This window comes from Ambystoma mexicanum, chromosome 3p, assembly GCF_040938575.1.
Source record: "Ambystoma mexicanum isolate Mex_15411 chromosome 3p, UKY_AmexF1_1, whole genome shotgun sequence".
In the NCBI taxonomy this organism is placed as follows: Eukaryota; Metazoa; Chordata; class Amphibia; order Caudata; family Ambystomatidae; genus Ambystoma; species Ambystoma mexicanum.
In genome coordinates this window covers 1,196,962,625-1,196,987,553 of record NC_090925.1, presented here as the reverse complement: position 1 = coordinate 1,196,987,553, position 24,929 = coordinate 1,196,962,625, and the positions used below count along the sequence as shown (strand labels likewise).

General features: G+C 44.5%; 1 protein-coding gene across 3 annotated transcripts in view; it reads right to left on the bottom strand.

Annotated features, from left to right (window-relative positions):
* SPOCK1 (SPARC (osteonectin), cwcv and kazal like domains proteoglycan 1) overlaps nucleotides 1-24,929 on the bottom strand; it is a 3,006,883-nt gene that overhangs the window by 299,829 nt on the left and 2,682,125 nt on the right. For all 3 annotated transcript variants that reach the window (XM_069652611.1, XM_069652609.1, XM_069652610.1), the window contains one exon: nucleotides 20,358-20,477. In XM_069652611.1, the coding sequence (XP_069508712.1) occupies nucleotides 20,358-20,477 (120 nt within the window). The remainder of the gene's footprint in view (nucleotides 1-20,357; nucleotides 20,478-24,929) is intronic.

Genomic DNA, 24,929 nt, shown 5'->3' with positions numbered 1-24,929 from the left:
CCTTTCACTTGTTGATCTCAAGATTATCAGCAACAATGTACTTCTGCAAGTTATCTAGTTGTCTTTGTAGGCCGAGTAGAAACGTATCATCGGCATACAAAATACAGATTATTTTTACTTGTCCTAGCGACGGTGGAAAAGATCTTATGCTGTCTTCAGCGGTATTGAAATCTCAGAGGTATGCCAGAAAAAGTGCTGGAGCAAGCAGGCACCCTTGCTTTACCCCTCGCACCGTAGGTATTTCTGCTGATAACAGACCCTGGCGGCTGAGGCGGACTCTCATTCGGGTGTTTGTGTGGAGAGCTTTTATAGGGTCTAAAATTTTGCCAGGGCATTTCCAAGATGCCAGTTTCTGCCAGAGTTTACTACCTGGTCGAAGGCTTGTGTTAGATCGACGTCCAAGATGATGGAATTGATTTGGATTATGCACATCTCTTAAATACCATACTAATAAAGGTGGCCCAGGTCGCTATTCGTTATCCCGTCCGGGCCGGGGGCTCTTGATGAATTCAACTTGCGGATTGTCTCTGATAGGCTTTTTTTGTCGTCTAGGACAGCCCAGGTTTTATTTGTCATGTTTTCACTTTCCATGCTGGTGATTGCTGTAGAGTAGAAAAGGGTCTTGAAATGTGTCACCCAGGTTGCTTCTCCAATCCTCTTTACGAGTGCGTCATCATTTGAGGTTGTTGCAGATCTTATAAGGGACCACATTTCTCTTGGGTTATGTCCACTTACCAACCTCAGCATTTCCTCCGAGTGCTGCTGATATAGAGCCAATCAGTGACCTTGTACCAAAGACCGATGATTTTTTTATGCTTCTGTCGCCACATCTCTGGCAGACTGGGTGTTTTGCCTTGCTGCCTTTTTTTCATTTTTCCTAGCGTATGTCTTCTTTCCACCAGAGTTTTGACAAATGTGTGCTTTTTAGAGTTTGCTGGCTGACTCTGCTTGTTCATGCTTTTCTTATAAACCATAAGCAGAGGCTGGCAATTAATTTGATCCAGTTTGCAGACACCTGTCAGATCATAATAGTTGCTGGTAAGTTCTTTAATGCTACTAGCACTCAGCCTTAGTCGGTTTCCTTGAATGTTATTTTCAATTTGTGTATACATTTTCTGAGTTTAGTCACTGGAATTGGTTTTTCTGACCTTGAAGTCGGGATGTGGTCCGATTGCTCAAACACTGTGTCTAGGTTAAACAGTTCTCTCGAGTCCATAAGATTTGACCATAAGACACCTCTCTCCTCAGCTGGCGATGGTTTGTTTTTCAGGATCTCTTTGGGGTTGTGGTTCTGGCATATTGCGTTTAGTTCACCGCAGATGACTATTTGTGACACTTGATAGTCGGCGTGCACTTTGTCGACCGTTATTTTAATCATCCCAAGGTATTTCTTGTTATTCAACACTGCCGGATTCCAATAGGTGTTCATAATTATCACTGGCGTAGATGCCCATCTTTCCGTTTGCTCGATTTGATGCTCCCAGTTCACAAGGATTACCAGCAGAAATAGATTGCAGAGCGAACTGCAGATATTAAACCTGAAGAGGGCCGGCCCTTATCTCCTTTTTTTGCTGGGGCAAAGGCAATTTCGTAACCATCCAAAATAGGTTTTTTGACCAACCAGGAATCCTGGAGACACAATGGGCCTCATTACGAGTTTGGAGGTAGCCATGCCCTTAAAAAGGGCGTGGCTACCTCCAAACTCGGGTCAGGGTGCCGCAAAAGGGGACTTACCTGGCCATTCCGACCTTGGAGGGCCCGGTAATTCCCTTTCGCGGGACCCAGACCCGGTACATCCCCATTCCCATTTGAGCCCCCATAGGACTCAATGGGAATGGGGAGGATGGTAGCAGCAGTACCATTCATAACGGTACCGTTGCTACCATCCTAGTCTGCTCGCGGGTGCCGCTCTGCACGCCTGGTTTGACCAGGCGTGCAGAGCGGCCCCCGCGAGCAAACTCGTAATGTTGCGGCATGGCAACAATGGTGCCAAGAGCATTACCAGCGCCATTGTTGCCTTACCACAACATTTGTAATGAGGCCCAATATGTCAAAAGCACCCATGTCCACGTCCCCATCAAATGTTGGACGCCTCTCGTGTTCTAAGAACCTAAGCTCAACACCGTCGGCTTCATGTTTAAGTCGTCTATGTGCTTTGCCGCTTGATCTTGGTGTTGAGGAGTCGCGCATTGCTATTTTCTTAGGTGGAAATGAGCCTTCGGGATCTATGCCCAAAGCTGTTGTAAGGGGGCTGCTTTGTCCTTTTCGTTACCTCTTTCAACGCTGATTGGAAGATCTTGTGTAATTGTTCTTTTCATTTTCGGTAGTGGACCACTTGGAAATCTGCTGATCTCGAGAGGGTCGAAGTAAGTTATAGTATCTACCAACTTTGGTCTGGTTGGAGGGCACGTATTTTTGTTTTTTCATAACCTCTCCTGCTTTTGTCATTTAAGAGGTTGTGCTCTTTTATTTGTGTTTGAGAGAGTGTTGGGCGATTGCTCTGTCTTAAGGCAACCTTTGTCTTTCGCCTCCTTTGTTGTTGATATCTGGGTTTTGTTGGTGTAGAAACTATTTGTGGACTTTTACGGTGTTTGGATTTATGTAAATGGGATTAAGTGTTCACTTTTTCAGAGGCCTTTGTTAAGTCGTTTCCCAACCTTAAAATATGTTCCACTGCATCTCTTAGCAATTTCACTGTTTGGGAGGTTATGTGTAAATAAGTTATTGCGTTGTTGTCTTTATGGCTAGGGTTGACTATTTTTAGATCTTCTGTTCTTTTTGATAGAAGTTTGGGGATATGAGGTAATAAGTTCAACACAGTTCTCCTGTTTAGTGTAAGGTCTTCCTGGTTATCTAGTAGTTGTTCCGATTTGAATATCTACTTGCTTTTATCCTGTCTACTCTGCCACTTTTCTCTGTTGTAGACCTGTAACGGGTGCGAGGGCCTCGTTTTTCTGGGAGGTCTGGCCAATTTCCCAGAATAGGAGCGTGTGCTTGCTGAGGGCTCACCTCGTTCTTGCTTGTTTCTTTTAATGAAGTGTTCTGTGTAGGCAGGTCTCTCACGATAGTTCTTTGTTTCCTCCAGGTAGTTTAGTCCTCGGGGTAATTTGTCTTTGTTTGGGCACCGTGGCCTGATACGGACCCCATTATGAGACAGATGCCAGAGGTCGTTCCCTCGCTTGAAGGTATAGTTCATGGTTTGCTATCATTTGTTTTTTCAGGTGTTGTTTTGTCAAGAAAGTTGTCCTGGTCCTCGTTCAAGTTTTGACTTATGTTCATCAGAGCCTCGTCAGATAGAAACTCATTTACTGTTTTTGGCGAGTCCGGAGAGTGTAAAGTAGATTTTTTGGTTTTGTTGCTCTTAACTGAGATGAGTTGTTGGTCTTTCCTCGCGGCAGGCACTGGATGCCAAATTTTCACTGTCATGGTGATACTTGAGCAAGTATCTTCTAGAGAAGGTGATCTAAATGAAGTTTGATGTTGATTTTCTCGGTTCCTGTCGGGTTTTGATTTAGGGTTTTTGAAAATCACAAAATCTTGAATGGATTGCGTTTTCTTCCCACAGTCCTTTTCGTGGGCTGCGAAGTCAATGTGGGAGAGGCTTAGCTGCTATCAAAAACAGTTGTGTCCTGGTCTTTAAGTTGATTCGATGACAAGTTCTTGTGGTTGTAAACTTTGGAAACTGTAGAAGTTTGCGATCCAGTCTAGGTTGTGCTTCTTGTTGCTTTGAGTTCATCTTGATGTAGAGCTCTCCCTTCATTTGCTTTGGCGATGACTGCAGCCAGGTCTTCGTGAGTTTGGTTTTTGAATCTTTCTTCCATGGCGGTTATATAGCCTTCCAAGTATATACGTTTTGTGTGCATCATCGCCGAGATCATTGTGTGATCTTTTAATGTATCGTTGAGGGATTTGTACAGTTTACTAAAAGGTGCTAGAGCTATTGCTACTGCAGACATAACTGAGAAAAGGTCCGTTTATTTGTTGGAGTGTCTTCTGATGCGTTTACCAACTGTTCAATTTGTCTTTTGTTTCTGGGTGGCGAAGACAGTGGTGGTGTTGATGAGTTTCGCCGTGGGGTCAAGCCTATGGTGGGCTCTAATGATTTTCTATGATGTGATTTCTGTGTCATGTGTTGTGTGTTTTTTTCTTTATTTGCACGTTCTTCTGGAGCAGGGCTCATGTTGTGAATGCTCAAATTAGGGGAGCTGTTTTCCCCATTGTTTCCCAGAACAGGTAAGTGAGAGGTTTCCGCAGACACATTGGCCTTGGCTGGCATTTGACTTGCTCTAATATTGAGCCTTCAATCCCCTATGAAGAGCGTTTGGTTCAGTTTTAGAGGTGGCGTAGGTTTCAATTGTTTTTCTTGCTCCCACAATATTTCCGGCCTTTGGTCCACCGAAAGAGACGTTTGACTCGGTCTCACAGGTGGCAATTGGTTTTGAGTCGGCGACTCGCTCGTAGGTGCTAGTGTCTCTTTGGTGTGGAGATCTTCTCCCGAACTGGTCGTTTGCGTTTGATGTTGACACGGCTGCAGGTTCCCAGTAGTAGCTCGACTCGAATTCGCAGGCGTCCCTCTACCCAGTTGGGGGTCTAAGCCTGTGTCATCCAAAGCCACTTTTGGGGGTTGTTTCAGGGCTATGTTAGTAATCGTTGAAGGCTTGCCAAAGTTCCACTTTGTCTGAGCCAAAGGCGTACTGGCCTGGGGTTTTGTTTGACAAGATGTTGCTTCTGTAACGGGATCACCGTCAATTTTCCAGTACTTTGATGCCATCTGTTTTTCTTTTATTGCTTCTAATATTTCAGCGTCAGAGAGTTCTTCTGTGTTTTCAAAGTTGAAAGTCTTTTAGTGCCTTTATGGCCAAAGGTTTAACCATTCCTTGTTTCTTTGAGCTTCACTTTGGGCTCTTTTTCCACTGGTCAAAAGACTCAATTTATTTGGAAGTTTGTTTCTTAGAGTTTGTTTTTCTGATTTTCTTCTTGGAAGTCAAGTTTTTATGAAAAGGAATTTTTTCCATTTGATTTCTTGCTCGGTTTTTTAAGTTTGTTTTCACTGGTTAAGTGTTGTTGGGAGTCTTTTTTCTCTTATGTCTCTCATGTCTGTTGTCTTTGGGGGAAACACTGTCCCCGCTGCTACAGGAGCAGCTTGCCTCCTCTTGAGTGTCGCTGATGTTTGCTGCGGTGCACAGAAATCAAAGCAGGTCTCTGGGCAAAGCCGGCTCTCAACGCAGGAACCTACATGCACATCCGCTCGAACACTGATGCGAAAGGGTGCGCCTGCTCCGGGGTCCATGTCTTCTTCAGACTCATCGCGCCACCCACATTGGGGGCCCCCCTTATCTTCCAATAGTGCCTCTCACAGGTCCTGGGCTCCACAGCACACCAAGTACTTTGTGCGGCCATGGGCGCAGCCCGCAGCGCTGGTGTTTCCCACGTTGGCGGTCTCACTCCCGCAAGAAGGTTTGCAACAAAGCCACGTGCCCCGGGCAGCTGGACCACTGAGGACCTCCTCCTCCTCCATCAGGCCACAGTACTGGCGACAGGCCGGTCAGGCGTGCCGCAACCAGGTAAGGAGGTGAGCGCGGGCAGCCCGTGGGGGGCAGAGTAGATATTCGTTGAGGTAATTTTAAGTTTCAAGGGCAAATCGCCAATTTCAGCACACTCAGTGCTGGCCTGTCGCTCTGCAGGGATCACGCCGCTGTCAGACAACTGCGGAGATGGTCTTGTGTGAAAGACTTGAAGAATGGAGTTCGCGGTATCTCCTCCTGCTGATTTTCTGGGATCGGTTTTGCCGGTTTTCGCCCGACCAGCTGGTGTTTAAGGGGGAAGGTGGATGGGGGGCAGCTGGGGATTTAATGGTAAAAAGTGCTTAACTAGGTTTCCCAGGTCCAATTTCTCCTTGCAGCGAGACCGTGAACTTCGGAGGTAGCGACCTTACTCCTCCAAGCCGTGGCTTAGGATAGTAGCGTTCGTGGCAGCCATAGCAGCCATAGACTGCTGAGACTGCGACTCTGCCGCTACTCCGTGGCTGTGAAGGGGTTTTGAATGCTGCTCCTCCCCCACAAGGATGAATACTGCAAAGAGACTTGCTTGATAGAGAGGAGCTCCTGAGACCGCTACTCTGCCGCTACTCCGCCATGATATTTGCTCCTCTAATTGCTTCACTGACATCCTTCATCAGTGGTAAGGGGTATTTATCTATTTTTTTGTGACCTGGTTTAGTCCTCGAAAATCGAGACATGGTTGTAATTCTGACATCTCTCTTTTAGGAGCGAAAAACAGTGAAGCCCCTGCAGGAGCCTTTGGCGGGGTGATTAGACCATTCTGTAAATTGTTGTCCAGATATTCTCATAAAGCTTTTTTTTCTGTTTCTGGCAAAACAAACAAAAAAAAACAAAAGGGATGGTGTTATCCGGAAGTAGATCTATTGCACAGTCCTATTCCCTGTGTGGTGATAGTTGTACATCCAAGTCTTTGGTGAACATAGAGGCAAATTCTTTATATTCTTCTGGCAGAGCATTTACGTTGCTCAGGACTCAAGTACTTCCATTCCTCGTGGCTCTGGATTATTGACACAGTGCTGAACACAGTCTTCCAAAGCCAGTGACACCGTACCCACCCTCCAATTAATATAGGGGTTGTGTCTCTTTAACCATGGTATTCCTCTTATAATAGGATAATGTACTGTTTGTATCAGGTGAAATGCCAATTGTTCATGATGGATTCCAATTTTCAGAGATAAATCCCTGATCTGGTAGATGACAGGATCCGAATTTAAGGGCACACCGTCCACTACTTCAATAGGCATGGAATGCCCCTTCTCCACTAAATGGTTCTGATGTTCATTGGCCCGAGTCAGGTCCATGAAAAATCCTGCGGCAGCACAATCTGATAAAGCCAGGACCGTCAAATACTGGTTCTCGTCTTTCTTCAACTGAAACTTAAGTGCCAGTAAGGTAGTATCATAGGAAGGTGTCTCTATTTCTGACATTATAGTGGGATACACAACTTCGTCCCACCCCTTTAGCCTCACCAGGGATGGGAGATGGCGTTTCCCTGTCACTGAGCAGAAGCTACTGGACAATCCGTGACCAAGTGTCCTTTCATTACACAATACATTCAAAGGCCCAATGTCCTTCTCATATGCCTTTCGAAATCCAACATCAGACCTCTGGCAGTACCAATATGCATTGGTTCTGTCTCAGAGATGGATGACAGAGAAGATGAGGGAGGACATTCCACATACCAGGGAGTGGTCTTGTGTTTCTTGCGCTCCAATTTACTTTCCTGCATTCGACAATCCAGCTGCAATACCAGGGTCACCAGGTTTGCAAATGTCCTGGGGTAGAGAATTTGAGCTAACTCATCTTTTAATTCAATGTGAAGTCCTCTCCGAAAGAGGGTGGCCCTAGTTTCTTCAGACCATTTTGTTTTGTATGCCAAATGTTTAAACCGAGTAATGCAGGTCATTACGTCCGAGGAACCTTGTACATAATGCAATAAATTGTCTTGTGCAATATATATACTGCCTCTGGTCTTTCAATCATCTCTTTCACCAATGCCAAAAAGATATCAAAGTTGTCTAGAACCAGGTTTCTGGAGGTTACTAGTGGAGTTACCCAGGCCAATGCGCTCTCTGTCATATTGGTGACCAAATAGCCCACCTTAGAGCGGTCCAAGAGGAAATGATGGGTTCAAAAGGTAAATTGGATAAAGCAATGATCACCTGATCTTCCTGTTGGTACATTGAAATGTAACCCTTCCCTTACGACCAGGGCTTGTCTGAGGGTCTGGTTTTCGGGTTACAGAGCCTGGACTTCAGTGGTGAGACCCTGCACCACATCTATAAACTCTTGCATTTGTGCCATATTATCCAGAGTGTTTTGGCATCACAAATTGTCAGAATCACGAACCTTGTTTTGTCTAACCTCTTGTTCCCGGCGACTTCTAGAGTCAGAGGTAGCAGGTAGGGTCTATCTCTGGAAGTGGCCAGGCTGACACCCCCATCTAGTATACAAGGTGACCAGCAAGGCCACCACCAGGGCTGAATCCAAGAGACAGAGGGGAAATCTTCTGAGGTAAAAAAAAAAAAAATAACAATCAGTACTTAATGCTGTAGAACGTCGAGGCAACAAGGAGAGTTCCAAAGGGGAAAATGGGAAGGATTTGCACAAAACGGGAAGGAGCAGACAGGAATCCAGAGTAAGACAAGAGTAAAGCAGAAGGCAGAAAACTAGGGAACAGAGGAACGGATACAGAAGCATTGTAGCAACTCACAGAAAGAAGTAGAACGTTGCGGCCCGAGGAAGCTCCAATCGGGGCTGCTTGCATCCATGACTTCCTGACATGTCATGCCGCAACTCTCTGATGGAACATAGCTGCTGGCAACAACTAGACCAAAGACACCTTCCAAACATGGCGTGATGGAACCAAAGAAAGTGGCAGAAGCACGTTGCTCGCCGGGCCATGAGTGTTCTACACATGCCAACAGAAAAGCACAATCGCTGTCCTACTTCCCTCTTCCTTCACTAACCTACCCAACCCACTTTCTTAAAGATCCACATGAGCGCCTGGAGACCAAGCTAATGATAGGGGTGCACCCTAACAATTTGTTGTACACAGACTTACTTTCCAGAAATGCGTGGGGTAGAAAACACGCCACATGATACTAGATTGTGTCTTTTTTCTGATTCCAACAGAACACTCAGATTGAATCCTTCAGAAAAACGCAAATGCAAGCAGGGCATATAGCAGATACCTCCCACTAAACAGCTGTCAGTCATTCCCATCCAATGACTAGGCAAGTGGAGATTATTATGACCATCCGTGATGTCCTAAGGGACACCTTGTCTTTTCATGAATGTCAAGAGGAGTTCAGAACATACGTTCAGGCTCAGACCCGTTTTTAGGTCAAGAGGGCCAGGGCCTGCAACCAGTGGCTCACCTGATGATGCGGCCTACAGCTCTTATACCCTCTCACTATTGACGATGCTGGAGAAGGCTGATGGGAAATGGAATCCAATACATCTGAATAGCAAAAGGTTTCAGATCCTTGCAATAAGGCAATGCCACCCTGCCAGGACTGGTGGGGCATTGTGGGTAGGCCTTATCAAATAATGCACTGTGAAGCCGGCTGTTTTCAACAATGTTTCGAGCCTATTATATTTTTGCATGCACCATTTAATCAAACATTACCCAAGGTGCCCTCATAGTACTAACATAAGAGTTTGTTGTGAACAAAAAGCCAAAATGTTTGCACCTTTCGGATTCTTCTTACATTGAATACTAGAGCATTAGTTCAAGTGTGTTGCTCCTATGAAATGCAATAGGGGAGCAGGCCGATGGCAGATTGCAACCTTTCTTACGGTCATTGCTGTCACCAGGGTGAGGTTTGAGAAACAAGGCAAGCTTCGATGGGGCAGAAAGGCATCAGAATCCCCACACTGGTCATTTTCAGGGCACTGCTTCTGCCACCTGTCTGGTCTCGGAGTCTGCTCATTGTGCAATCTGCACGTCAAAGTCACTCAAACAGATGCAAGGATCCGGGTCACGGATCGAATTAAACCATTGAAATGCAACTCTAGTTTTAAAAACATCCGCAGTTTTGTATGTTTCCCTAATGGCATCTGTGAAAATTAATTATTTCACATTTTAGCAAAATGCTCAATGTCAGCATATTTCAATATGTGCTTCTGTACTTCAAATAGTGTGTTGCAGAGGTCTTGTTGTGTGCACTTTATACAAAGCATTTGGTGGGCTGTTTGTGTCATGCCCCCTGTTAAGAAAAGTATAGCGAGTCAACACATCTTGCAAAGGGAAGACATTCCTGCAATCCCTGTAGACATGTCTACTTCTTTCATTTGAAAAGATCAAGCAAATAATTCAGGACTTCATCTTGTCCTTTGTTACAATTGTTCAGGAGTTGCTGACTAGTTCAAATAATAATGGCGGTAGTGTCCCTAGTCACTATCAAACATTCTCTCTTTGAAGCATCTTTCCACATTCTGGCAGCTCTATCATTTGAGACTTCGAATTCCATTTCCAGATCCTGCTTGGCTCACCGCAGGTCCCTAGGCTCACACTTTGGATAGGTTTGGTAATTCGCTGCTGCCTTGTGTCTGGGGTGACCCTATTCTCCTGCTCTAGCTCGGGTAATGGATATGCCGGCTTCAGCGAGAGCCACGCCTCTCTGAAGATCGACCCCGACTATAACTTGCTTGTGCGCCACACCGATACCCCGGATTCAGAATCCGCATGACATGAAGGCTCCTTCAGAGTCACATCTCTCTGCATCTGGAAGTAAATTCTCATTTTTGGGACCTATTAGGATGCATGCATTAATGGGCTGTACCAAATCAATTTCCTGATTTCAGTCAATATTAATTGACAGGATGATAGCATCCAGGGAATTTCTTGATTGATGCAGTCGAACATTTTGCTCATCTGTACACTGTATAGCGGCACCATATATTTGTTTTATCTTTAGGAATGTGTTGATGCATCTTATTAAGTATGTATGGGTAAAACTGACACCTTATGACATGCAAAAGTATACCAGAGCTATTTTAAAAAAATACATATGAGTATAAAGAGCATTAAAGAAATAAAACACAGCAACATTGTACACTAAATCTCACTACGCACCGTTGCAATTAATATGGAAATAAATCAAAGAATTGAACTCGTACCATGCGTAAGTTTTGCATTCACTGGCTTGTGTCTTTCCTAACTGCTAGAACAGAAGTTTCACAAATGTGGCCAGAGACTCTAATATCAATTGCCACCAGCAGAAAAGCAGGAAGTTCCCCCGGGATCACTGTCTGAAATGGTTTTATTCACCTTGAGGATGGTGCAGAGATAGATGCAGTGTGGGCCAGACAACGGGATCAGTGATCACACGTGAGGAGGCATCTGCAGACTTGGGGCAATGTGACAAAGTTGACATTTTGGCTCCTTCGGGGGCACCCATAAGACTTCATCCTCTAGAGAATTGAATTAAGGAGCCTCATTTATGTGGACAAGGCCGCACCAGCAGGTTGCTCATCGGAGTGTGTGCAGGCTGGGTTTTTCAGTGATGTTTTAGAATAGGCTTAGAAGATGGGGTCCGGCTCAGTCAAGTGTTGAACTATCTCGATGCCGTCTTGTTTGTGGCGAGTTAATACGGCTGATTACTGAAGGACTTTCAGGAGGTGCCAAGGTACATGGGGAAACCACTCACTTATGAGAAGATGAAAGGTTTAGTAGACGTTCAGACAATTCTGGAAATTAAACTGGACTTGATGGCTAAGGAGCCTAGACTGCCAGAGGACAATCTGATAAGGCAACATAAACTGTTAGACGACTTGCTTTGGAACCAGAATCTGTCCGTTCTACTGAAACTTCACCATTTTGCTGTGAACGTGGTCATTTGAGAAGAATCATTTTCCATCCCTTGCCCGTTGCCCTGCTGGGTACTAACACGACAAATAACAGCATCAGTCTGAATGTCAGAATCAGGGAAGACCTGTCTGCCAGTAAGGATGGCCTGCCTGATTTCAATGGTGTGTCCATGTGGCTGCCAGTTGAATCAGTGCAATGAACAGCTATTTTCGGATGCATTTTGTGACAGGGCACTTGCTGGAAGGGCTGATGGTGTATGGAGGTGTGGCTGAATTTGTGAAGAAGCAGGATACAGAGCATCATTTTCTGTGCTATAGAGGTGATGCTCATGGTGGGAGATGAGACCATTGTAGTGAAAACTCAGTCAACACGGGATCTATAGGTTATATGAATGGTGCAGAGGACGGTAATTTATTGCATGAGGTACAATTACAATGCAAAGTGCAAGTTTAAGCACATCACAGGGTGGGCAACAGCATCGCGGATGCACTGTCTAGTTCACAGGAAACTAACTTACATTGGCTGGCTTTGTAGGAATTCAAAAGATTGAACACAATGCCATTCGTCATGTGGAGTTTAGGAAACTGAGGGTCCTGGAACTGCTCGATCAATACATTGCTCAATCTATTTGAGAGGCATACTGCCAGTCTAACAAGGAATTATGAGAAAGCAGTTCCAACCTCACATGCAGTTGAAGCATTGGGCAAACAGCTACGTGATGTAGCTGTGTGCTGGTCCTAGTTGACTAGCTCCCTAACCTGACACAGAATCCCTGCCTCAGAAGGCTTCCAGACTCCTAGGGTTACACTGTTGAGCCCAACGAACAAGACTGAAAGGTATCAGTAGTGATTATGTCCATCTTTCTGGGTCTAATGGCCCTACTGACATTTAAGACCAAGCTTTGCTGCAGAGACAGTTGCCCGATCACCCCTTTCATCCAAAGGTCTGCATATCGTATGTATTATTTTACAGGGGCAGGCCATTGGGGTGTTTATTATTTTGCTTGTATTTTTTGTTTAATGAGGGACTCCTATGTTTTAAAGCCCCTACATTCTATTATTTTGGTACATGTGATGAATCGCGGATCTAGTCACTTCTCCCCATGTGAGACTAGGGAGGTGACGCTGCTACGGAATACCCTGCATTGGGATAGAGGCAAGCGTGTCTTGCTAGTCCTCTTGTAAAACACAGATGTGGGGAGGATAAAATGAAAGGAAGGGCACAGGTATGGGTTTGAATTCACGGTGAGTATGGAATTGGCCGTAAGCGGGGGAAGAAACATAGGGTATGTTGCAGAGTGAACAAACATAGTTCCTCAACTTATTTTTGTACACTTCAACCACTGGCTCACACTCATTCTTGACGATGATAGCCTCCCCTCAGGCCATGCTTCCTCAGAGAAGCAAAGGAGGTGTACCACTCATGTTGTGCATGTTTCAACTTTATGATTTAGATCACTGCCGATTTAGTAACCACTAATCATCCCTATACTGCCGCAAATCAGTGGCAATTTCCTCACAGCAGCTGCGTGGCTCTGCGGATTTGAGCACACACCGGAAGAGCTGAACAATGACTCGACTTTTTACTGTCCCATTTCCACAGAATGCTGGCAGGCTTCACAGCAATTCGCAGTTGAATGGATCAGTGTATTACAAATTTTCATAGCATATGTTGTTGCATTGCCTCGCGCATTGCATATCACCTCCAGATAAATAGCGTCAGTTAGGACAATTTCATAAAATTGCTAGCCAAATTTCAATAGCATTGCTTCATCAATAAAAGGTTCTGCATCATAAACAGGGTCTATATCATAAACGTTCCAAATAATTTGTAGGGCTCCCCTTCTCCATTTGATTTGTAGTCTTAAACAGTGTGGTCTAATAAATGTTTTCCTTAAATTCATATATTTAGTGCAAGACAGCAAAACATTTGATAAATTGTCAATTCCCCCCAACTTCTCCATGCTTGTTGAGGGACTCGTCTGGCACCAGGGTGATCACCAATCCAAAAGACATTTAGATGCATACAGGTTGCTAAACATCTCAGCTTCCGGGAAGATATAGTACTTAAATCATTTTTAGATATTAGAGGGTCACAGTTGTTCTGTCTTTTGGCTTTCTGGTGAAATATATATAATGCACATTCTTCAAGGCTGAGCAGGGGTGGACTGGCAAGCAAAAGAGGCCCTGGAAATAATTTTCAAAGTGGCCCCATGTTTCACATTTTCAGCAAGTCCAACCCTTTTCCTATGGGGAAAATGTGGAAATACCACACAAAAGAGGCCCCCGGTGCAGAAGCCCAGCGGGAATTCTCCAGAGTTCCCTATAGGCCAGTCCACCCTGCTTGGGCCACAATATGTTGCCTCCTTCTTCTTTTGATAAGACCACTGATATTATTCCAGGCATTGCCCTGCATCGTTCATCTCACCTGTCACTCTTGAATTCACTGCCAGAACTCCTGGTTCTCTGGCTCTGTCTCTGCCAATGGTATCAATCTTGATCTTGCTGCTCCTGCCATTGCTTTGGTGTTATTTCTGCTGTGCCATGCATCACTGCAAGCTTCTGAACTAATTACGGCTGGATTCCAGCATGCTGCGATGGCACTGGGTTGTGAGGTCTTGCACACCTCACACAAACTACAGCCATTAGGAGACTGTTCAACAGCATCATGCATTACAAGAATGCATGTCAATTACTCTGGTTTTATTACTGTTGCGCCATGCATCACTGCAAGCTTCTGAACTAATTACGGCTGGATTCCAGCATGCTGCAATGGCACTGCGGTGTGGGGTCTTGCACACCTCACACAAACTACAGCCATTAGGAGACTCTTGAACAGCATCATGCATTACAGGAATGCATGGCCATTTCTCTGGCTTCATTACTGCTGCGCCATGTATCACTACAAGCTTGTGAACTGATTTAGGTTGGATTCCTGCATGCTGCGATGGCACTGCGGTGTGGGGTCTTGCACACCTCACAGGAGCTACTGACGTCAGGAGACTGCTCAGCAGCATCGTGCATTACAGGCCGCCAATGTGCTCGTATAACCTGCTCAGATTAGATGCATATCTGTGTGTTACTGGGTGGCCATCAATAGTTTGGTCACCACGACTAGCCAGACAGTGGTCAACAAGTATTTCAGGCTTTGAAATATCTCCTAAATGGTGTTTCCTGGAACTCTCAAACTCTTCATTGTTCTGTTATGGCAAATACATGCTCGGAATTCTGCAGCACTGGCCATCTAGCCATGGACTGTTCCCTGGAACTGCCATCTGGCTGGATCCCTTGCTGAAACGCCTATGCCCTTCTTCCCTGGCATCATGGGCTTGCACATCGTTCCCTCAACATCCCATGAGGCAATGCTGGAGGGAACGGGCGGGGGCACTACTGCTTGGCTGCAGTATTTTGTGTACCCTTTAAGTGGTATACCTTCTACATGGATACCCTAAAGATGGACCACAATAGTACTTTCAAATGGTGGTCCTAGCTGCCAGAAACCAGTTCAAGATAGCTTTGAAATGTGCCCTTCCGAGGATTTGAGTTCCCTTTCGTAATTCAAACCATATCAACATTTAAGAGCTGGCGCTTTAGGACGAGCGTTTCAGGTCCATGCTGAGCTGAAACACCTTCCATGAATCCTTCTCGCCTAAAGCCCCAACCAGTTGTTATGAACTGCGATAGTCACAGCTTTCGCATCTTCATTAATTTGTAATGTGAGCACAGAGAACGATTCCTGCTGGATTAAGTGTCTTGTAATATTTTTCAATACTGTAATTGTTCTCGCCAGTGGCCACATTATAGAGTGGATTTAGCTTCAGAAATGGGCAAAGGAAGGCTCCTGTATCCATACACATGGGCAGGTCAACTACCACCGTCTGGAAGAGACTGCAGCTGGAGTCAAACACAGCTCAGGAAACTGTGACGGTATTCTGATTGGCAGTGTTGGTAGGGGCATACCAAACACATCGCCTCATTGACTCATGGTTGTGCGGTGTCATCTTCTGAGCCACGACGACCTGCAAAAAGATTCTCTGGGCTCTTCGTACACACTTACTAAAACATCAATAGCGCATTCTGATCGCCTCCCTCCGCAATCATTTCAGGCACACTGACTTTCCTTTGGTCAGTGATTTTCCTACGGTCAGGTGTCACATCAATAGCCAGTGCTGTTCGTTGAGCTTTCATTTGGTTCCGCTTCTCCGGCTACATGCTTTTGGATCTGGAAGTAGCTAAATATTTCCATTCTAGGAACACCAGCGACACATACCTACACACAAACACAACACACACCCATTTTAACCAATGTTAAAACTTTCCGCAGACTATGTGCTCAAAATGTATGCTTGTTTTCCTCATTTGTGGCGTTTTCAATTCTCTTATAATTTCAATGCTTGTGTCTGTACTGTTGTTGGGGCTCTGTGTTGCTTTTGCCCCTGCTTGGAAACACTCAATATGACACACACATATTGGTCTTAAATGTGTGCATGGTGTGTTGTGGTGTCGGAGTACATCATAGACCTATTGTGTTTGGCAAAGCGGAAGGTTTGCTTCACCATGCCATGAGTAGTTCTGCTTCAAGTCACCTAGGCCTTGGTGGTGCTCAAGCGTAACTTAGTCTAACCGGGCTTTGCCGATGTGTCCTGCCCAATTGTATACATCATCACCTCTTAAAGTCAGCATCACAGAATTTTGTCTATGTGCGAGATACCTGTTAGAGGCTCACAAAACACACACACCATACTCTACTCCATTCAAGTAGTTTTGCTTTATATCAGTTGGATGAGCAGCATCAGCACTTTTTAAAATGGGCAAGGCTGCAGCCCGCTGAAACCACCCCCTTGTGCTAAAGTTCGTTTTCTTGCTCGTGGCAGCCATCTGGCTGGTGTGATTTTGAATTTATAGCTATTATTTTATGAAAGAATGATGGAAGACAAAGGCTGAATTCTGGTTAATATCACAGGCAGCTTTGAGTCCTTAGTTGGTCAATAAAATCAAAGGATTCAACTCATTTGTCAAAATATAACAAACTCTGTAAAGGAATGCATAGGATAGACAGTTTCAAGAAGGAAAAGGAATGCACGCTGGATTCTTACAGGAGGGTGGTCAGTATAGAAAATAATCACTACAGTTCAAGGATACTTGGTTTTCGTATAAAGGGAGCAATGGGTCGTAAAATGTCACTAGGGGCATTCGGAAAAGGACCAGGGGGACAGAACCACAATGTACCTTGTGCTTGTAGGTGTTATTGTGTTTGACAGGGTTGAGTCGATTTCAGGGCGCTTTGCAGCTTCTGCAACAGAGTTCAAGACGGGAGACCGCTGAGGTTATCAGGTGGCAACCAGTTCAGCAAGCGAGGCTGAATGGAAGGCTGTAGGCTGGCCTACATGGTGGTTCTAGGCCAGGAATTGCTTTCTCAGTGCTGGTCGGCGGTTCTGAAGCACCGGTCGAGGTGTCTCAGATGGCTTTAGCGACTGCAGCTTAACAACAGTCAGCGGTGGAAACGGTTGCAGCTCGAGGGGCTCAACTGGCTTGAAAACGTTCTTTCAGGACGACATTGGTAGAGGCTTATCGATGCAAGTCTCCTAGCTTCTTCACTGGGCTTGTGTCATCCTTTAAGGCTGATGGCCCTAAGCTGAGGAGAGTGTTTCAGGCAGCTGCCTTGTCTTTGTTTTGGTTCAGAGAAATTATGGTACTTCCCACGTAGGAGGCTAGCTGCAGAGCCTAGCAGGGCATGCTGTGTGCTGGCTGGGTACCAGTTCTGTAGCTGCTGCAGGGTCTTCTGGATTCGGTATCTCACTCTGTTCCCTGGGAGATGTTTAGGGGAGGGATCTTGACCCTCTTTTGGAGCTGCTGGCCTTCCTTCATTGGCAAAAGATATAAGGAAGACTGTACCTTCAGTCAGGGTCCAGTGTTGAATTCTTCCTTCTGCTTCTGGTGAAGCCTTCAGCTGATCTGCCAAAAGAGGGGTTCAGCCCTCTTTTGAAGCCAAACGGGCCACTCGGATTGGTGTAGGCTAAGCCTAAATTATGAACCAATCGTGGGTCCACACCAACAATCTCCTGTATGCATGAGGTCATGACCAGCGTGCTTTGCAACAGAAAAGGTAAAGGGGCGAAAACATGTAATACTAATCCCCATCCATCTTCCTGTCGTGGATCAAAAGGTCCCTCTGGTTAATGGAGCTCTCTGAGGTTCCTGATAAAGCTGCAGGCCTCCCTTGAAGCTGCAGAGAGATCAGACTTTCTGGCACCGCCAAACAACATTCTCGTACCTTCTGAATGGGGTCCCCCTGGGGGGATGACTACTGTAAGACACGCAGTCCCAGACATAACTGTCACGCCTCAGGGAACCTGGCGGCTTTGGAAGAAGTGGAAGCTGCGCCCGCCATAGCGGGTTCCATCACGTTTTGGGAAACACGCTGTGCAGGTCTAGCTGTCGTTGCGACGTTCCCGACACCGGTATTTAATCCCTTCACTTCCGGGGTCGGGTGCGTTGCAACGTACAGGGTTTCGTCCTGTTTTCCAGCGCTGCTGTTTTTTCTTGGAGTTTCCTTTTTTTCCGCCCGTTGACCTTTCTTTCCTTTTTTGCGCCTTTTTTTTGCTTCCCTTGCTCTCCGTACCTTTAGCCGGGATCTCCCAGCGTACTTGGCTCCTCCTCCCTTGTCTGTTCCGTTCCTGTCTCTCATCCTTCCTCCCTCCCGTCTTGTGATTTTCTCTCTATACTTATTCTGCTAATTCTTGCTTCCTTCCTGTATAGTGCTTACCTCTCTTGGTCCTCTTCTTAAAGCCCTCCTTTGTTCCTATTCTGCTTGATTTCTCTGTGTACTGACTGCTGCCTGCCTTGTTGGAATGCCTTGCCCAGCCCTCATCTGTTTATATTGTATCGGAACTACTTCCTGTTGATATCCCGGTGTACCGACCACTGCCTGTCTTGTGGATTGCCTTGCCATGCCCTCTTCTGACTACTTGTACTGGAACTTTTCCCATTATCTGGTCTCATACCCGATTCTCGTTGGAACTTGTCCTATTTCCGGGCCGTGTCCACCAGTTCCTTTCCCTCTGCTGCTGCCTCCGGAGTGTGTTAACTACTACCTCTCTGCGCTTGAAGATCCAACTCTTCCGGGGTTTTTTGTGCCACTGGCTTTTTCCCCATTGACCAGCGACCGAGGAGGGTTGCCACAGATCACCCAAAGGGTGTCACTGTGGCGTCCTACCTTTGTCGTCCCTATCTTAAAAAAAAGGGGTGAAGACTCGAACAAAGGACAATCCAAAGCTGACTCAATGCCGGAGACTTCGAGGTGAGGAGGAAGGGGAGAAAAGGGAGTCTGGGGCATCTCAGGAGGAAGAGGAGATTACAGACCTTCCTGACAATAACATTTCACTGTCAATCAATACTGAGAGCGGGAGCTGGCTTCAGGTTCACACAGTGCATATTTAAGGGTGTTGGGGTTTTCTGTTTCCTTTGTTAGCTTCTGCAGCAAGGCCCCACGTGGGCCTGTTTGAGTTAAACTGATTAGGATGCAAATTGTGCCACCAGCTACAGGGCTCAACAAAAGGACAGGGTGGATCCATGGAGCCTTTGTTAGTTAATTAGGTTAGCCATGGCAGGGGGAAGGTTTGGCCCTCCCCTTCTGGAGATGTATTGTGTACTCCACCTGTCAGATCCCAACTATGTATGACAGGGAGGACTGCGCCTGTAGGCTGTGTCCACCCAAAGTACATGTATCTATGCATGTGTCGTGCATTGAGAATAGGAAAATGTGTGCAGATTACCCACAAACATTTTCTGGAAGTTGATCTACCATCATTCAATTTCATTTAATATTTCATAACACGCCAAGCGAGCGCACACTCACCATGCAGATGGTCGAATTCCTCACACCACCCATGGTCATTTTATGCCCTAAGGCTCTTCCTGTGCACTACCTGCCCATCCCTGTCAAAAATAAAATCCTGCTGGCATCTCTTTGAATCTACTTCTGTGCTTTCTGACAGCCTTCTAAAAGGTAAAGGCTTAATTGCAAGTATAAAGCACCTAAAACAGCTCCTAATGTAATACAACTGTCTTAAACAAATGTGCTTTCAGTGGCTTGATTTATAAGCAGTATTGCGTGTTTTGCATGTATCACTTGTCTTAAATCCCTGTTGAAAACAAGCATTGGCCATGATAGGCTCAAGTACCAGCACCATTTGTCAGCTCCGGCCATTTGATGGCAGTGCCTGGAAAATGCAGTTCCAATGCTGATACACAAGATACAACATTGGCCAATGCCTGTTCTGCATTTCACTGTCCTCATCTGAGCAAATGGTGGCATCTCTTTGCCATAGAACTCCTAGGTCCGTACCAATGTTTATGCTGCTCTTCAACCAGGCTTAGAAGCCCAGCGGGAGTTGTACGTGAGTTATGACGGCTCATCAGCTATGCAGCGCAAACTATCAAAGTACACACAAATCGGGACAGGGCGTTGTATGGCTTATTCCACCAGCAAAGTTGGTGCAAGATGGATCCATTTGGATCACATCCCAGCAGCTCCCATGGAAACGACTTTCTCTTTAGTGGTAAGAAAGCAACTTCTATGTTCCTGCTGCTCCCACAACTATTCCGGGCACGGATATAATGCCCAGAAAGGCCCGAGTGAATGCACAGAGTTAACAGCCCTGAACAAGGAGAATTATAAAAACATCTTTTTTAATAGAACTATCTGTTTTTAAAGAGTCATTGACATTCAACCATGGCTGGCGAAGCTTAAAACAAAACCTCGGGGGAAGCAGGAGCATTGCCCTCGCTTCAAGCGGACTCGGAGCGCATTAGTATTTGCAAAGCTTGAGTGTTTTTCGCATGCTTTACTGAGTCTGCAGGTTTCCTCAGACTGCATAAATAGTTCTTTTTTAATCTATTTTATCCGCCACAGTTATTGGCGCGTCGGTGCTGTACACAATTTGTGCTCCTTTAACATGATATGAAATGTTATGTTCTTACTGCCGTGGTTTGTGTCCGTGCTCGTGGGCTTGATGAGACGGTTGGCGTCCTCGTGCAGCGCGCCAAACCAGTCTTTCAGTCTTGAGGCAAGATTCCTGAGCTCCTTGTCTGTGCAAAGTACTGGAAAATATAATGAGAAAAGAACGGTGATCAAAACAATAGATTGTAGGTCTAAAGCAGCATTAAGGGTTGCGCTATTGCTGATGGAATGCACCAGAACATTCTAGAGCATGAGGAAACATTCTACTGCCGCGGTGCTCGAAAACCCACAGCTCAACTTCAGAAAATGGTTCAAGAAAATGGCACCTCTTAGCCTGCTCCACAAACGGCATGGCCAAAGACAAATGCATTTGACAATATATGTTAATGGATACACAATTCATTTAGTACGTCTTTAAACATTCATATTTTCAACTGAAATGTGACTCTGGATCTAGGAAGAACAAAATTCGGCTATTCTATTAAATCTTTTGATGGCAGCTGCACAAATCTGCTATTTAATACAATTTACAACTTTTAATTAATTAAAAAAATAGCAATGATAATAATATAACATGGTTCTGTAAAGCAAGAAATATGCACGTATTCTAGGGTACAAACATGTCAGCCATTTGGGAAGCTCAGCGCTCTTTTCTGAAATTTGCACTTAACCTCAAGTCACAGGATCAATTCCTTGCTGGGATAATTCAGCAGTTCAAGCATTGCGGTTGATGAGCAGAGTGCTGCTGAATTGGTTTTATTAGTCAGTAAACCTTCATTTAATATGTGCGAACTGCCATTGAATAGACCCATGGAGGGGGTTCAGGAGGCGCAGGATATTGGGAGAAGATGGCAGCTACTGGAGGCAAATCCCTGAGGTGATAAATGAGGGATACCCAAGAGCCCCCGTCCCGCACCCATGGCTTACTGATGAGTTCGGCCTCTGAGACAGCAGGCTGTGTGGATTTGAGAAGAGTTCTCCAGCAGACGGCTGACAGTTGACAAGCGAGGACCATTGAAGACTTGGCATGTGCAGTGCTCAAGCTTGCCTTCGAAACCACTCATACATTATTGCTGAGGAGCAAACGATGTCGGGGAGCTGACTTGCAAACTATGATCCACATTCTTGGAGTGCATCAGAGATGCCAGCATTTGTCTAAAGGGATGCAGCATGGCAAGTCAGGAAGGCAAAGCAACAGTTCTGCCTGACCTCAAAATGGCAGATACAACCTTTTGCAAGGAGCTGTGGCATAATTTAGCATTTGCAGCAACGCTCCGGGTTTTGCAGAGAAACTGACTTTAAATGGAATGTACTTGAAGAGGAAGAGTGATGGTAGTGCAGTGCGGTAATATTTTGGGGTATTGTACACACATCAGAATATTGTAAGCTATTAAAATTGCGAATGCTGTTTATACATTGGCCCTGTAGAAAGAGAATGCGATTTCAACTTCTGTGTTGCTGATGTTGGTGGTAGATGCCGTGTTTGGAAGATTTGGAGTAGGGGGGTTGGAGGTGAGGTTGGCATGCCGAGTGGAGCTGTATTGCCAGCCTTTTGGGGGAGTGTGGAGCATGCACTGCTTTCACTATATTGGTTTGCCTTCTTGTATTGATCACTTTTCCTCCTCTGGGACTTCGCACCTGGTTCCACAGAGGGCATCTCTGTTGCTTTCAGTAACTGACTGATGGTTTTTGGCTGCTTCATTAAACATCGAGGAGCCAGATTACATACACTTTGCACTGGTGCAAGTGCAAAGTTTGCATGTATTTAGCACTAGGGCAAAGTTTGACCTATTTTTAAAAACACTGGGACACATAAAAAACCATTGCACCTTGACAAGTGCAGTTTGGCAAATTAAAAGCACCAGGGCAAAAATTGCCGTAGTGCAAAAAAGATGCATTTTCACTAAATTTTTGCACCAGGGCAAACTTTACCCTAGTGCTAATACCGTGCAAACTTTGCGCTTACACCGGGGCAAAGTTTCTGTAATCTGGCCCCAGGTGGCTTGTTTTTTCCCCTATGCATTCGTGCAAATAGTGAAGGCATTTGGAAGCAGTGATCATTCGGCTTCTCTTCCTCATCAGACAAAGTGAAGGAGGACGTTATGCCACACTTTCAGCTGTAGGGTAAAGGGGTTATCAGTTCTAAATATGCCACTACTTTTAATCTCTTATAGATCAGTGTCTGAGATGCGTGGCTTGTAAATATCGTATCCTTCACATTGTAGCTTTTTAATCGTAGATAAAAATATAATTCGAAAAGTGTGCGTCATCCATTCGATTTAGGTTGCGGGAGTGGGGGGGTTGCTGGGGGTGTTAAAATGGTGCACGAATGGCTGCTCAGATCATAGGATGCAAGTGGGCTCCTGCAGAATTGCGCACTTCAACAGAGAATTTACGCAGGTATCCATTTCAAATATGAACAGGAAGCATTTCAAACTTGGGCAGTCATTTCTTTTGTGCAAGAACGTTTTATAAGCTATGTGTAGCCTATTTGGTGACTGTATGTGTGTTGGCTTCACATTTGTCGATTTTCCAGCATATTTTAGGCAGTCATATGCTTTTTTGCTGTTCCTTTGACCAGCAGGTGGGGGTTTGCAGGTGGACATGACGCTTCTCATGCAAACAAGGGTGCAATTGCAGGTCAATGCTTAAAAAACAAAACAAAAAAATAATATATATATATATATTCAGTAAAAAAAACTTTGTTAAAGGGACGTTATGGTTAAGTTGTGCTACTAAAAACCTATGAAATTCAGTAAAAAAACATTGTTAAAGGGACGTTATGGTTCCAAGTAAAACCGAAAACCCCCTGAAATTTGCCAGTTATGGTAAGTTAAACAACCATAAGTCGCACCACCACTGTGCACTGCTAAGACTAACACCCAAGACATCAAAGATGACATCACAAATGTCATTGATGACATCACTGATGACATCACATGTGCATTTACTTTTCATAAAAAGTCTGTGCAATGCATGCTTATTATAATGTTCACAAAAAAGTGTCAAGGATCATTGGCATACATATCATGAGCTACTTGGTGCATTAATCAATACATTGATATAAATAGATTCTATTATAAATTCTATCAAGTATACTAACATACTCATGTAGAAACATACGCATTGTGTGCAACATACATGATGGAAGTGTAATGTACATAATTTTTGCGATATTCAATACTGAAATGATAACTACCTTCTTATTACAGTTTTGCATACCGTTACACATGTAATAAGTAGCTAATAAAACCTGCTTACTACAGACAAAACAAATACAAATATGAGTATATACATGGAAAGTGAAATAAGCAAAAAAACAATAGCAGTAGCAGAAAGTGTTCATAACCTAACTAATTATCTTTTTGTAGAGACATGATTATTCTGTTTCAAAGGTACAATTTACCCTATGTATCACATAATGTGACTGCACCCTAAAGAAAGCAGTGTGAGTAAAATGTGTACAAATATGAATATATACAGGGAAAGTATAGTAATACAAAAAAGAAATATCAAAAGTGCTGATAACCCTAATGATTATCTTAATGCACAGAAACAATTGCTGTCTTTCAAGCCTATGTCTTCCATTATGTATATGTTTCATATGATATGGCTGGACCCTAAGAGATTTACTGTAAAAAAAAATGTGAGCGATAACTCTACTAATATAGTACCTTTTCCATTGTTCTTTCCTGCCTCGTACTGAAGAAAACCAAATGCGCTAGATATGTCAGTAAAGGAATAAAGGGAGAGCCAGACATGCAATGTCACCAGTGATGCATCAATGACATTTGTGATGTCATCTTTGATGTCCTGGGTGTTAGTCTTAGCAGTGCACAGTGGTGGCACGAGTTATGGTTGTTTAACTTACCATAACTGGTGAATTTCAGGGGTTTTTCGGTTTTACTTGGAACCATAACTTCCCTTTAACAAAGTTTTTTTTACTGACTTTCATAGGTTTTTAGTAGCACAACTTAACCATAACATCCCTTTAACAAAGTTTTTTACTGAATTTCATAGGTTTTAGTAGCGCAACTTAACAATAATATCTCTGACTTTATGTACATGTTACATGGAACATACTAAACCCCCTCTACTGAATTTGGTGTCTGTGAACTCTTCTAATGTCCGCAGACATGTGTGGACAACAGCAGCACTACCCAAAAAGTCTGGGGGGTATCTTTAATTGTTATATCATAACATATGAACACTGCACAAATTCACAAACCAGCACACATACACATTATATGTATTAATACATAAGAAGTGTAACCCATATATATAACACATCAACCATTCATTTAAATACAATATGTTCTAAAATGGAATATACCAAAAGAAAAAAAGATAGGCTTCCAACATGATTACCTCACAGAAACTCCACAACTAAGAGCAACAGCAGATGTACAGACCAGTAAGAACACACCTTACCAGAAGCTAGTAAGTATACTTCATTTTACTCATATATTTATAAAATTTCTGTATTAGATACAAAAAAGTCATATTTTTTTCTCACAGAAATGTCTAGTACTCTGGAGTGGCTAGAGGAGCATTTCCCACGTGAGGAAATGTCTGAAGATAGTGAACCGGAT